This window comes from Eurypyga helias, unplaced genomic scaffold, assembly GCF_000690775.1.
Source record: "Eurypyga helias isolate BGI_N326 unplaced genomic scaffold, ASM69077v1 scaffold8600, whole genome shotgun sequence".
Classification (NCBI taxonomy): domain Eukaryota; kingdom Metazoa; phylum Chordata; class Aves; order Eurypygiformes; family Eurypygidae; genus Eurypyga; species Eurypyga helias.
The window spans coordinates 32,036-46,141 of NW_010227591.1; the positions used below are offsets into that span (position 1 = coordinate 32,036).

The 14,106-nt window shown below is 50.9% G+C and overlaps 1 protein-coding gene across 1 annotated transcript in view; it reads left to right on the top strand.

Moving 5' to 3' along the window:
* Positions 1-287: 287 nt before the first annotated feature.
* LOC104513358 (syntaxin-1A-like) overlaps positions 288-14,106 on the top strand; it is a 16,708-nt gene continuing 2,889 nt past the window's right edge. The window contains exons 1-3 of the mRNA XM_010156685.1: positions 288-321; positions 639-713; positions 6,087-6,160. Of these exons, the coding sequence (XP_010154987.1) occupies positions 288-321; positions 639-713; positions 6,087-6,160 (183 nt within the window). The remainder of the gene's footprint in view (positions 322-638; positions 714-6,086; positions 6,161-14,106) is intronic.

The following is a 14,106-nucleotide window of genomic DNA, read 5'->3' on the forward strand; positions in this document are numbered from 1 at the left end:
GGCATCCGCAGCTTCTCTGGGCAACCTGTCCCACTGCCTCCCCACCCTCTTCGGGAAGAATTTCTTCCCTATGCCCAACCCAACCCCACCCTTGTTCAGTTTAAAGCCGCTGCCCCTTGTCCTGTCACTGCAGGCCCTGGTCAAAAGTCTCTCTCCGTCTTTCCTAAAAGCCCCATTTAAGTACTGAGCGGCCGCAGTAAGGTCTCCCCAGAGCCGTCTCTTCTCCCGGGTGCACAACCCCAACTCTCAGCCTTTCCCCACAGCAGAGGTGTCCCAGCCCTCAGACCATGTCGGTGGCCTCCTCTGGACCCGCTCTACCAGGTCCGTGTCTGTCTTGTGCTGGGGACCCCAGAGCTGGATGCAGGACTCCAGAGGGTCTCAGGAGAGCGGAGTAAAGGGGCAGTATCCCCACCCTCACCACACTGCTGGTGATGCAGCTCAGGAGATGCTTGCCTGACCTGCAGCAGAGTTATTTCCAGGCTCAGGACTGTGAGGAGAGTCCAGAGGGGTGCATGGGGTGGAAGTGCTCCCATTTGGCAGGTGGGAGTGCTTGCAGCTCTGGTCTCTATGTGCTATGGGGCTGGGCAGCAGATTTTAGCAGTGTCTCCAGCACATCTGTGTTTGCTCTTTCTCCCCAGAAACGAAGGAGGAGCTGGAAGACTTGATGTCTGACATAAAGAAGACCGCGAACAAAGTGCGCTCCAAGCTAAAGAGTGAGTATTTGCCTGCGATGCTGCTGTGGGTCTCTTCCTGCTACACTCCTGCCCTGCATTCCCAGGTAGTGGGTACCACAGCTCCCCTCCTGGGCTGGGGACCAGCAGGCAGGGAGCATTGCTACCCTGGATCCTGCTCCATGTCCCCATTGCTCAGCACTTCCCATTTATGACCAGAAATGCTGTGGGGCCCTGGTTGTCATCTCTACCCTGTACCAGCAGCAGCTGATGTTTGACTCGGTTCAAGACAGTTTTAGGGTGGTTTGCTCTAGGTATGAAATGGCAGGTTACAGATGCACAACCTGGCACTGTCTCTGCATCCTCTAGCACCCTGAGCTGGTGCTGGCAGGAGTTGTAGAGCTGGGGGAAAGGACAGCCAGAAGTGGCATCTGTCACTGCTTTGCAGGGATCACCCAGGGATGGATGTTGCATTCTCTCACCCTAGTGTCCTCTAGCTTCTTTTATTTGCTCTTTGTGAGTTTGCCCTCTTGTGCCTCGTTCCCAGGATGGAGGTGTAAGTCCCATGCTGCCAGCACTGGCAGGCATTGGGCTCCCCTGGTGAGCTCTGGGCAAACCCATGGTATGGCCAAAGGGTTGCCAGGGCTGGGTGGTTGAAGAGGAGCTGTGGGACTTGCAAGCCTCCAAGAAGAGCTGGCTCTTCTCTGGTGAGCCAGGTTGGCATGGGCAGCCTATGCAGGTGAAGCACTGAGGGGTCCTATCCAGAGATCTATGGTCCCTCTTCCCCATGCAGCTCCAGCTGGATTGGATGGTACTGCCAGCTCTCCAGCAGTGTGCTTCTCGCTGTCCCCATCTTGCTCCTGCTGGGCTGGTCTTGCTTTTCCATCCCCAGTGCAGGCTGCATTGCTGGTGGCTCTGCCCAAGGCAGCAGTGCCTCCTGCCCCCAGACATGGGCTCTGTGGGTCAGGTGGTAGGGAAGACAGGGGCCTTTGGGCTTGGGGAAGGTATCCTGTCTCATCAGTAAGCCCTGTTATCTTGGCATGCCTCTGCCTTGGGCAGTGCAGGGACAGAGTATGGCCAACATGGCAAGTTGGAGTGAGAGCATGACTGACAGCCTGCTGATGGCCAGGGTTGGGCTGGAGCACTTGGATGAGCCCAAAAGCCCAAGACTGGATAGATTCAGGGGGTCAGTGAGGTCAGCAGCATATTGAGACAGAAGGTCAACCTGGCACAGCTTGGATTTGCCTGCAGTGGTCTTGTACGTCAGTGTGGGATCTGAGATTGCTGCAGAAGACCTGGCCGTGTCTGAAGGATGGGAGAGGAGCTGGTGCTTCCCCCATGGCAGCAGCATTCTCTTTAATCCTAGGGTTCCATGGGATCCCCATGGATACAGCTGGAGCCGTTATTAGGTTCATCACCACTGCCATGGCCATGTCCCAGATGTATGTCAGAAGGAGACTTGTACCTCCCTTGTCCCTTTGCTGCTGTCTCTCTTCCTGACACGTGATCTCAGCTAGACCCAGGACAGAGAGATTAACCATTCATAGGACAGGGGATCCCTTCCCATGAGCCAGAGCCCTGCCCCCCACCATATTGGGATTCCTGGTATCCAGCTGGTGACAGAGTTCAGCCTATGCAAAACAAAAATGATTTTCCATAGATGTTTTGTTCTGTGTTTTTTAAGGGGCTTTGTGAGCAGGAAGGATTGCAGGACAAGCTCTCAGTCCTGTTACCTTTTTCCAGAAAAGACTCACTGGTATTGTATTTACCTGGAGCAACACATGATTAGTCCCTGTGCTTTGTCCCAAACCGCCTCATGGCCAGCATGATCAATGAAAGAAGAGAGTCAGGACTGATCAAAAACACCATCTGCTTACGACGAGTTGACTTCTTTAGGACAGACATTGCTCATGCTGTGGCTAATTCTAATTACCAGATTCTTGTGAAAATGTGATTTTATTAATTATCATAAATGCACAATGTTTGCCAATACTGTTCCTTGAGAACAGGGAATGGTTTATGACAAGTGTGGAGGAAGACCAATTGCTGATGAAATATGCTGGGCAGGCAGCAGCCAGCATGCTTGCGGATGGGGAGCACAGAAGTGCTGCGTGCGTCTGGCTGTGTGGGACGGGACCTTTCCGATAAACTCTAGATACAGATGCTTGTTCCAGGAGGGAATAGGAGGGAGTGCAGAATTTGTGCTGACGTTCTCCAGCACCTTTCCGGAGCATGCTGTGCTTTGGACACCCTCTGCCAGCACCGCAAAGGGTTCCCCAGGCCCACAGTCTTCCTTACAGCACTGCTGGTCTCTGCAGGGTGGTACTGTGGGTACCACCCTTCCACTGGGTTAGCACCCTACCACTGTAGGGTTAGGGTTAGGGTCGTTAGGGTTAGAGGTAGGGTTACGGTTAGTCATTAGGGTTTGTGTTAAGGTTTAGGGTTAGGGTCCTTAGGGTTAGGGGTTAGAGTTAGAATTACCCTAGTCCTAGGGTTAGGGGTTAGAGTTAGAATTAGGGTCATTAGGGTTAGGGATTAGGGTTAGGCTTAGGGTTAGTTAGTCATTAGGGTTACGGTTAGGGTTGGGGTTAACTTCCTTAGGATTAGGGTCATTAGGGTTAGAGGTTAGGGTTAGGATTAGTTAGGTAGTTAACCACTAACCCAAGGTGGTACTGTGGGTACCTGTGCCATTAGGGTTAGGGTTAGGATTAGTCATTAGGGTTAGGGTTAGGATTAACAATTAGGGTTAGGTTTAGGGTTAGGGTTACGGTTGTGGGGTTATGGTTTGGCTTAGGGGTTAGGGTTAGGTTTAGGGCTAGGGTTAGCTACTAAGTTAACCACTAAACCAAACTGCTACTGTTGGTACCTGTGCCATTAGGATTAGGGTTAGCGTTAGTCATTAGGGTTAGGGTTAGTTAGTCATCAGGTTTAGAATTAGGGTTAAGGTTGGGATTAGGGTTAGGGTTAGAGTTAGTTAGTCAGTAGGGTTAGGGTTAGTCATTAGGGCTAGGGTTAGGGTTAGCGGTTAGGGTTAGGTGTTAGGGTTAGGGGTGTGTGGTTAGCGTTAGGTTTAGGGGTTAGTTAGTTAGTTAACCACTAAACCAAGTTGGTTCTGTTGGTGCCTATGCCATTAGGGTTAGGGTTAGGGTGAGTTAGTCATTAGGGTTAGCGGTTAGGGTTAGGGTTAATCATTAGGGCTAGGGTTAGGGTTAGTTAGGTAGTTACACCAACCCAAAGTGGTACTGTGGGTAACTGTGCCATTAGGGTTAGGGTTAGCGGTTACGGTTAGTCATTAGGGCTGTGGTTAGGGTTAGAGTTAGGGATTAGGGTTAGTGTTAGATAGTTAACACTAAACCAAGTTGGTATTGTTCGTACCTGTGCCATTAGGGTTAGGGTTAGTTAGTTAGTTAACACCTAACCAAGTTGGTACTGTGCGTATCTGTGCAGTTAGGGTTAGGGTTAGTCATTAGAGTTAGGGTTAGATTTAGGGTTAGGGGTTAGGGTTAGGGTTAGTTAGGTAGTTTACACTGACTCAGTGTGGTACTGTGGGTACCTGTGCCATTAGTGTTAGGGTTTGGGGTTAGTTGGTCGTTAGGGTTAAGGTTAGGATTGTGGTTATTTAGGTAGTTAACCACTAAACCAAGTTGGTACTGTGGGTACCTGTGCCATTAGGGTTAGGGTTAGTCATTAGGGTTAGGGTTAGTCACATAGGGTTAAGTTTAGGGTTAGCTAGTCTTTAGGGTTAGCGTTAGGGTTTAGGGTTAGTGTTAGGTGTTAGGGTTAGTTTGGTAGTTAACCACTAACTCAAGGTGGAACTGTGGGTACCTGTGCTGTTAGGGTTAGTCGTTAGGGTTAGGGTTAGCAGTTAGGGGTTAGGTTTAGTCATTAGAGCTAGGGTTAGGGTTAGGTGTTAGGGTTAGGTGTTAGGGTTAGGGTTAATCGTTAAGGTTAGGGTTAGTCATTAGGGTTAGGGGTAGAGTTAGCCATTAGGGTTAGGATTGGGGTTAGCGGTTAGGGTTAGTTAGTCATTAGTACTAGGGTTAGGTTCGGGGTTAGGTGTTAGTTTTAGGGTTAGGGGTTATGGTTAGGGTTACTTAGTCATTAAGGTTAGGGTTAGGGGTTAGTTGTTAGGGTTAAGTTTTGGGTTAGTCGTTAGGGTTAGGGTTTCTTTGGGGTTAGGGGTTGGGGTTCGGGGTTAGGGTTAGGTGTTAGGGTTAGTTAGTTAGTCATCCACTAACCCAAGGTAGTACTGTCAGTTCCTGTGCCATTAGGTTTAGGGTTACAGGTTAAGGTTAGTTAGTTAGTTAACCACTAACCCAAGGTGGTACTGTGGGTACCTGTGCTAACCTGCACACAGGAGGAACACAGAGTTCCACCATGGTGGTGGTGTCCTGCGCTCTTCACTGATAGAGAGCCACTGGACAGCTCCAGGGAAAGGGAAGCCCTTGCTGCAGGAGGAACCTGCTCCATGCTGGGCTCATAGGACCTGCTTTAGTATGGAAGGTACTGGGGAGAGCCAGGCTTGGAGAGCTGTGGAACATCTGCATTGGGAATGGGGTCTTCTGCCAAAGTCAAGGGTTGCCACCAGGTTGCATCTGGTGGTCTACATTCAGACATGTATCTCTGCACACTGAACCAGCCTGCTGATAGGAGCTTTCCAGGCTTTTTAAGTCCCTGAATTTAAGTTTTTCAATTAGAATATCCTGAGGTGGCCTTTAGGTCAGATATGCACTGCCTTGCTCTGTGCCAACCCTCCTGCCCTGCAACCCCATGCCCTCTCCTTGCCCAAACGACAGTGGAATGCTGAGCAGAGCAGAGTTCCACCTTGCTGTGATTTATGGTGTTTGGGCAAGGGAGGATTTCATCTCTCTTAGTTGCACTGGGCTTAATTAAAAGGACAAATCTTTGCTGGAGAGGGCTGTTCAGCAAGTTGAAGCATGCTCTCACTAGCCTGGTGAGTCCTCCCTGTACAGGGCCAGGCAGCTGGCAGACCTACTATTTTTAGAGTCCCTGGAGATGTCTTGAGCTTTGGTATTTTGCAGAGACATTTTAGCTGCCTACCAAGGGGAGAACAGCGCTCTGTTTTGTTTGAATACCAGAAAGTGTGGAGATCAGACCTGAGCATTACATCAGTTTTGTATTGAAACCCTCACTTAACACCCTGGCAGTGGTGGATGCTGCCCTCGACAGCATCAAGTCTTGGCTGGTGGCCAGACACTGAGTGCTTTGCAGTAATGAAACAAGGCTTTGCTGCAAGTCCAGGCTAAATCGCAGGCTTGAGTCAGGAGCTGGGGACTGCTTAGTGCCAGCTGCTCCTCGATTCGCAAGCTTCAATCTTTTACAGTCATTTGCCAAACAATGACTTTTCCTTCTCTAAACAGCATGAAATAATCTATGTCTTTCTACCCTGACCAGGTATTGAGCAGAGTATTGAACAAGAGGAAGGACTGAACAGGTCATCTGCTGACCTGCGGATAAGGAAAACTCAGGTGAGTCTCTGTTCTGTGGCACTGGGAAAGGGAGGACAGGAAGCGGCTGGAGGCTGTTGAGGGATCACAGGAGGTGATGGTAGAGGAGGGCTGTGCTTGGCTTTAGAGCACACACTGGACAAAATAGCACAGCACATTTCTGAACAGATCAGTGAAAAAGTCAGCCTGAAAGATCTATGACAGAAGTACGTGCAGAGTGAGTCATGGAGGGGAGGGCACCGTTGCGCTGGCTTCGTCCCTGTGTGCAAGTCTGGTCATCTGCATGGATGAACAGGCACGTGGGTTTCTGGACTGTTTGCTCTACTCTGCAGTGTTCATTTGCTTGGTCTGTCTACAGAGGTCTCATTGCCTTGGGAAATGGCACAAACACTTCTTTATCCTCTCACTTTGACCTGCAGAAGCAGTGAGTCTGGGGACCACTGCTCATGAGCAGGCAGCATGCCTTGTGTCTCCTGTAGGGAGAGGTAGGGAAGAGTTAGTAGCCCATTGAATGGAAGTGCATGCATGGAAGCAGCAGAGACTATGGCAAAAGAAGGGATACAGGACTGGCATGGGTCGATGACACCTAACCCAAAAGGTCGTAGAAATGCCAGCATGGATATATGCAGCTTCTAAGAAGGCTTGGGGTGGAAAATCATTGGGCAGCTTACTCCAGGACAGGAGATATGGGGACCTCTAAAGGTCCCATACGGTTTAAATAATTTCATAACTGTAAATGAGCTGTGCTGCCTAATGGCCCTGAGGCAGGACACAACAATGGATTGGAAGGTCAGTGTTGCTGGCAGCTCCTGGTGAGCACAGAAGGTGCTTCCCAAACCCCTCTGTGGCCACCAGGAGATGAGGGAGGCTTGTAGGATGTGTGACGTACAAGCACTGCTGGCCATTTGGCTTGTGGTGCACGTGAGTATGGGGCACGAAAAGAGTGAATCCAGGAAGGAGTGAAGTCAGCTTTATTTTATATTTATTTTATTGAATAAATCACCTTCCTGTTCAGTGCAGTCCATGCTGAGCTCTACCAGCTAAACTGCAGCACTCTGGTGCTGAGCTGCTTTGGTTCATGACTTTATTTATAGCAGCCTTGCCTGTCCTGGCTCAGCCATGGGCTTGTGTGGTGAGAGCTCAGCTAGGCTAAGGGACATTTTTCCAGTGGGGAGTCACACTGTGATGGCAAGGCAGACCATCTGCTTTGCAAGAGGCTGTGTTGAGGGCATGCACGTTGGGTCCAGGGCACCCACAGGATGGCTGCATGGTTGGTGCAGCGCTATGAGCCTGTCATGGGTGTCTTGTCACCGCAGCTTCTTAAAAATCAGCCTTCTCTGGGCTGAAGCTTTGTCTTCTGCCCCACCATGCAGGGTTGCTGTGTAGTTTTTACTGTGGGTTGGACAGCCTTCTGGTGATCTTTTGATAACAGAGAACCCGGCAAGATGCAGTCATAGTTCCAGCAGTGGAATCTGCCTCTGTGTTGCTGCAGGGCGAGCTACAGTGCTTTATCCTCACTGCTCGTACTGGAGGATATGGATGAAAATGAGGCATCTGGGAGCAGAGAAACAAAGTCTTGTTCTGCAGGGAAGATTGTCTTTTATCAAATCATTAAACTAATAAAAGCTGCCAGCGTTGCTGTTCAGCACCCAGGATTGAGGCATGGATCTGCTGTTCTTGCAGGGGGTTTACGCACAAATGCAGCTCAGTACAAAACCTTTCTCTAAGTGCTCTGCAGTGAAGCCAGAGGAGTTTTGGTGTTTATAGCTTATCTCCTTTTCAGTCTGGGCAACCACTCACGTAGTCTGCTCTCCCATGCTGCAGTCGATGCCGGATCGGTACAGCGGTGATGTTAACTGATCACCTCTGCAGCGGCAGCTTCCAGCTCGAGCCTGAGTCCTGGCCCTGCACAAGCGGCAAGAGGCTGTTGCAGATGAGACTGAGGCAGTGGGGGAAGAGTCCTCTGCAAAACTGGGGCAAGAGAGAGGCTTGTCTCTAGAACAGGTGTGAAGGAGAATTGCTGGGGCATAGCGAAGCCAAAACAAAGGATGGTGTAACAGCACACGGCAAAGCAGGACAGGAGCAAGTCCCACTTGATGCATGCCCCCTCTCCTATCTCTTCATGGAAGGATCCTGACATGGGCAGGGCTCTGCTGTAGCTGGGCAGTGTTGGGGAGAGTCAGCACATGTCTTCCCAGAAAAAAACTCCATCTTTACCACTCCAGAGGCACTGCTGTGTGCTGACAGTAGTGCTGTGGAACCCCCACTGGGCTTTCCGGTCTGCTGTGCCCTTCAGGAGCTGTTTGCCATGTCAAATGCAGGTGCTGGGTGGCAGTGGCAGGGAGGGGAAGAGCAGGGAGGTGGGTGTCCCTGGTGTTGGCTGTGGTGTGCCCATGTTTCCTAGGCAAGGGCATTACTTCCGCAGTGTCTGAGGAAACTAGAGGTGGCCACAGGTTGGTGCTGTGCAGCCCAGGGCTGTGAATTTGAGCAGGGTTTAGAATTTGCTCCACACTGAATCTCTGTGGTTCAGACACCATCCTGGCATGTGGGAGAGTGGGATTCAGGGATCTGCTCCACCATAGAGTCATGGCATGCTTTGGATTGGAAGGGACCTGCTAAGGTCATCCAGTCCAACCCCCCCTGCCTGATCTTCCTCTAGATCAGGTCACTCAGAGCCCCATCCAACCTGACCTTGAACACTTCCAGGCATGGGGCATCCATAGCTTCTCTGGGCAGCCTGTGCCAGTGGCTCACCAACCTCATCATAAAATGTTTCTTCCCTATGTCCACCTTAAATCTACCCTCCATTGGTTTAAAACTGCTGCCTCTTGTCCGTCACTCCCGGCCCTGGTCAAAAGTCTATCCATCTGTCTTATAAGCTGCCTTTATATATTGAACAACTGCAGTAAGGTCTCCCTGGAGCCATCTCTTCTCCAGGCTGCACAACCCCGACTCTCTCAGCCATGGACCAGTCAGTCAAGGAAGTGGGAGATTTTCTTGTAATTTGGGCATTTCTTACCATTTCTTTAGTCTCTGCAGGTAATCAGGGGAGAGAACCTCCTCAGAGCTGCAGTTTGGAGCCCCTGTGTTGGGAGGCTGAGGCAGGTGATGCAGCAATCTGCTCCACTTCAGGGCTTTTGCTTCAGACCTGGGTGCTGTCTGACTCTGGGCTCCTGCAGCTTTCATCTTCCCAGGGATGCTGGCCCCACGCTGGGACCCCGTGCCCAGCAGCACGCGTGCCCAGTGTGCACACTCGTGCGCAGGATGGAAGGTGAGCTGGGCACAGAGCAGTGTTGTCCCAGGGTTGCTTTGCTTGTCATTGCGTGCTGTGGGTAAGAGGAGCTGACGGGAGCTAGCAGGGCTGGCAAGCAGTGCTGCCAGGTTGTGTGTGCCTGACGGGTGAGCTGTACCAATGAGGCTGTTGTAGCTGTCACCCAGGGAACAGTGTGGGGTGAGCTTGCGTTAAGGCCGTTTTCTGGCTGGTACGTACCTTTAGTGTGAAACCGTCCCTGGACCTTGCTTGATTTGGTTTTGCCCTGGTACCCAGTGCACTGCTGAAGCCATTTGGAATTTTTGGTGCCATGGGCCAGTTCCTCAGCAAGGGCACTGCATTGCAATGGAGCTATTGCAGCTGGTGTTGGTTGTATTTGTAGCATGTGTGTCCCCCTTGGACTCCCAGCCATCCCGGGACAAACAACTAGAAATCTGACACCCATGTTTGTTCCTTGTCATGGCGTCACAGCACATTGGTGAGAAGGGAGCTCACGAGATCTCAGTGCCTGCCCGAGAGCAGTGCCAGCTGCATCAGGCTGCTCATGGCCTTGTCCAGCTGCATGCTCAGTATCTAGAAGGATAGAGATGCCATAGACATCTGTCCATGGGTCCTCTGGGCCCCGGTCCAGTGTTGGACCATCCTTATGATGATTTTTTCCCCCATTAATATTTAACTAGAATTCCTGTGTCCCAGCTTGGTCTGTTGTCTCTTATCCCTGTTCACCTCCAAGAAGAGTCTGGCCCCAGCTTTTCTCCATTATCCCACTGGGTCATTGCAGGTTGCAATAAGATCCCCGTAAGTTTTGTCACCTTCAGCTGGCCAAACCCTGCCTGTCCTCATTTGTCCTGTGCTCCATCCCAGACCACCTTGTGGGAGGTCTCAGCTGGCTTCACTCCCACACCATGTGTTTTGTGGAGCAGAACACAGCACTTCACTTGTGGTCTCACAAGCACCAGGTGTAAGTGTCCTCGCCCCACTGACTGTCCTGCTCACTCAGCCCATGATGAATTTTACATTCACTGCTGACTCCTGGGCAGCCTGATGTCTATGGGGACTCCAGCAACTCTAGGTGCTTTCTGGCCAGCTGACCCCCAGCCCGTCCTGTGACATGTGTCCTGTCCCCAGCGCAGGACACTGCATTTGCCTTTGAGTTTCAGAGGGTTCCTGTCAGCCTGTCTCTCCAGACTGTTGAGGTCCCTCTGAACACCAGCCCTGTCTTCTGCTCTCCCCAGTTTGGGGTCTTCTGCAAACCTTCTGAGAGTGCACTCCACTCCACCATCCCAGGTTACTTGTGAAGATGTTCAATGGTATTTTCAGACCCAGCATCACTCACTGAGGGGTTACCATTAGGAACTGGCCGCTGGTTGGACTTATATCAATGATCACAGCTTGGCAGCCCAGACAATTTTCCAGACAACTTACCTAACCTGTGTCCTATCAAAATGGCTGTAAGGATACTGTGGGAGTCTCTGTCAAATATCTTAAACTCAGTGTGTGCTCCATTCGCTGCCCGTCTCTTATCTGCACAGCTGGTCATCTCATTGGAGAAGGTCATCAGGATGGCACAGCACAATTTGCCCCCAGTAAATCCACACTGGATGTTTCCAATTACCTTCTTGTCCTTCTGGGCAGATTTACTCAATGACCTTCATGGTGGCTGAGGGTAGGCTAAGGGGTTTCCCAGATCCTCTTCCCAGAAGATGTGTAGCATTTACCTTTTTTTGCCAGTCCTCTGGAACTACCCATGATCACCACCGTCTTCGGAAGATGATGATGGAGGGGCACTTAGCAGTGACATTGCAGATGCATCCCACCTGGTCCCATGGACCTGTGCTTTTCCAGTTGACTTAAACACAACCAAAGTCTACATCACTCTGTCATACCACTGGCCTCTGCTCAGAGGGCACCAGGAGGCTAAGGACAGACATTACCAGTGATCACCAGAAGAAGTGGAAACCTTAGCCTTTGCCGCATCCCTGGTCATTAGAGCTTCTGCCTCGTTAAGCAGTGGGACCACAGCTTTCTCAGCCTTCCTTAGGCTCTTTGGTACTCAGGGCAGCCCATCCTGCTGCCCTGCACAGCCCTCACATTGCTCCAGTCAAGCTCTGGCTCTCCCAACTCCTCCCTGGGTGCTTGGGCAGTGTGCCTGTGCTCCCCCAGAGCCCGTTCCTACTTCCTTTCCCACATTTGTGTGCGGGATTTGAGATGGGTTGAACGGGAGTGCTAATTCAGATGTTGTGAGGAACGCTCGCAGGCCTGTTACTCAGGCTCAGGCAGGATCTCAGTGAAGCAGCATTTTATTCACGACTGCAATAGTGGTCATCCCCCCGCACACAGGAGAGAGCACTTCGTAGCTATAGAGCCCACAGTGTACGTCCTGGTTCCCGACGCATACAGTCCCCTCCCCTGTTTTCTCATTGGCCAAGTACTCCAGGTTCACAGCCCACCCAACGCCTGTTTCTATGCTTTTGTACAACTTTTACATCTTTTTAAGGAAAACGCATGACCATTTGTGATGCTTTAGTATATCTTTGCTATGTCTTACTTTGCAATTCTTGTTGCCAACCTGTTATTTTTTAAATGTGTCTGTACGTTTTCATTCTGCTGAGGTGGTGATATTTCTTTTTATTTGACCTCGCTAACTAAACCTTGTTCAGACTTATTGAGAAAAACAGTTTATGCAATAAACTCATGTTAATGAGGGGGAGATCAGTTCCTCATTCCTCCTTTTCCTCACCGATTTGCTTACAGCAAAGTCAATACAAATTAGTGAAACCCTTGTTGCAGAAATACTTGTGCAAGGACCACACTTCAAGTACCAGGCATATCTCCAAGAGCTAACTTTATGTTTTTGCAGAAGGAAAATTCCAGTCCTAGACAGGACTCAGTTTTATCATTCTGATCTCCCCCTCTTTAGCATGCTGTAAATTAGCAGTAACTGAGCATTAAGATTGTGGACTTTTATTCTGGCTTTGTGGTCGTCATCCCCAGACAGAACAGCCTCAGTCAGACCTGGAGCTGGCTTACCCTGGGCCAACTGGCTGGGCTGTGTTGGAGCCAACAAGGCAGGGAGGCTCGTGCGAGCACATGCCCCAGCACATGGAGCAGGGCTGGTCCTGCGGTCATCGTCCTGGAGCAGCCTGGTGGAGAGGCCTGCTGGCCTCTTCCACGGGAGCACAAGTCTGTCCCTCAGTGGCTGTCCCAAAATCCATGAGCCCCCAGCAAACTGGGCCCAGGGGCAGCCTGGCTCGTGGGCTGCTTCTGCACCAAAGAAAAGTTGTTTTCATGTTCTAAATTCGTTACATTAAAGCCACTCTGTCCCCATTTCACAGCAGCAGTAGAAGAGGTATGGTGTGGTATACTGATTAGCAGAAAGGAGTGTTATTCCACACCCAGGCTATATTTGGCTGCAGATCAACATATGTTGATACTTTTCTGCTGAATGAGAATGAACTGGATTTTAGGAAAACAGTTTTGAAAGGGCAGAAGAAGAGCTGCTTGGATTGTACATCGCGTCTTTGCTGGACCTCAAGCCACGGTCCTCAGGAGCTGTTTTCACCTTGCTTTGGGCCAGGCACCTCTCAAGCAGAGGCTGCCTGCTGAAGCTGTTAGGGGACTTTCATGTGTGGTTTGCCAGCAGAGGAGGAATAAGATGAGTGGAGTTTGAGGCTCTGCCATAAATACCAAGCTGCTGCTTACTTAGAATAGCTGCAAAGCAAATGCACGTATGCCTTCAAGATGTCTCCAGTGGAGTCTCCTCGAGGTAGAGGTGTGTTGGCTGGGACTGCTGCAGAGGTAGCAACACCCAGTGGAACTGTCTGAGCGCCAGTGTGCATCAGGTGTGTCTCATCCTGCAGAGATGGCACCGGTACCCTGGTGTGTAGAGGCCTTGAGAGCTGCTCCAGCTCTGCAGGGATGGGTACAGCCCTTCAGCTTGGCTTTCTGTGGGCTGTAACTCTCTAGGGGTGAGCTCAGGCTATGCTGCTGGCCCTGAAAACCCCAGGAGGAACACTCATCAGGAGTTTCTTCATCATGTCAGTGTCTTCATAACTTCTTTCTGATCCTCTCCGAGCATCCTCTTTTCTTACCCCTCTTCCATTTCCTCCTCTTCTTTCACCTTCCACCATTTCTTCATTTCTCCTGTTACTCCCTGTGCGCTGGGATAGGCTGAATGAGCAGCCCCTGGAGTGAGGTTGGGGAACACAATCCACTTCCCCCTGCAGCAGTACTAGATACCAGTTTGCAGGTGCCTGTTGCATGCAAAGAGGATGCTGAGTGCCCAGGACCAGTGTGTGAGATGTGGCCGCCCCCATCAGTCACATGCTGTTGCTTCTGCTGCACTGTTGAGAAGTGCACCGGCATTTCTTGCTTGACACATTATCAGATCTGGCTTCGCATAAGACTCTTGCACCAAATTTGCATTTTCTGGAAAGTGGCGCTGAAAGCCGATGGGAGATACTGGTGGGTGACAAATGTGACATCAGCGGGCAGTGTGGCCTTGCACCCCAGAAATCTGAGCATCTCCTGAGCTGCATCACCAGCAGCGTGGCCAGCAGGTTGAGGGTGGGGATACTGCCCCTTTACTCCGCTCTCCTGAGACCCTCTGGAGTCCTGCATCCAGCTCTGGGGTCCCCAGCACAAGACAGACACGGACCTGGTAGAGCGGGTCCAGAGGAGGCCAACGACCTGGTCT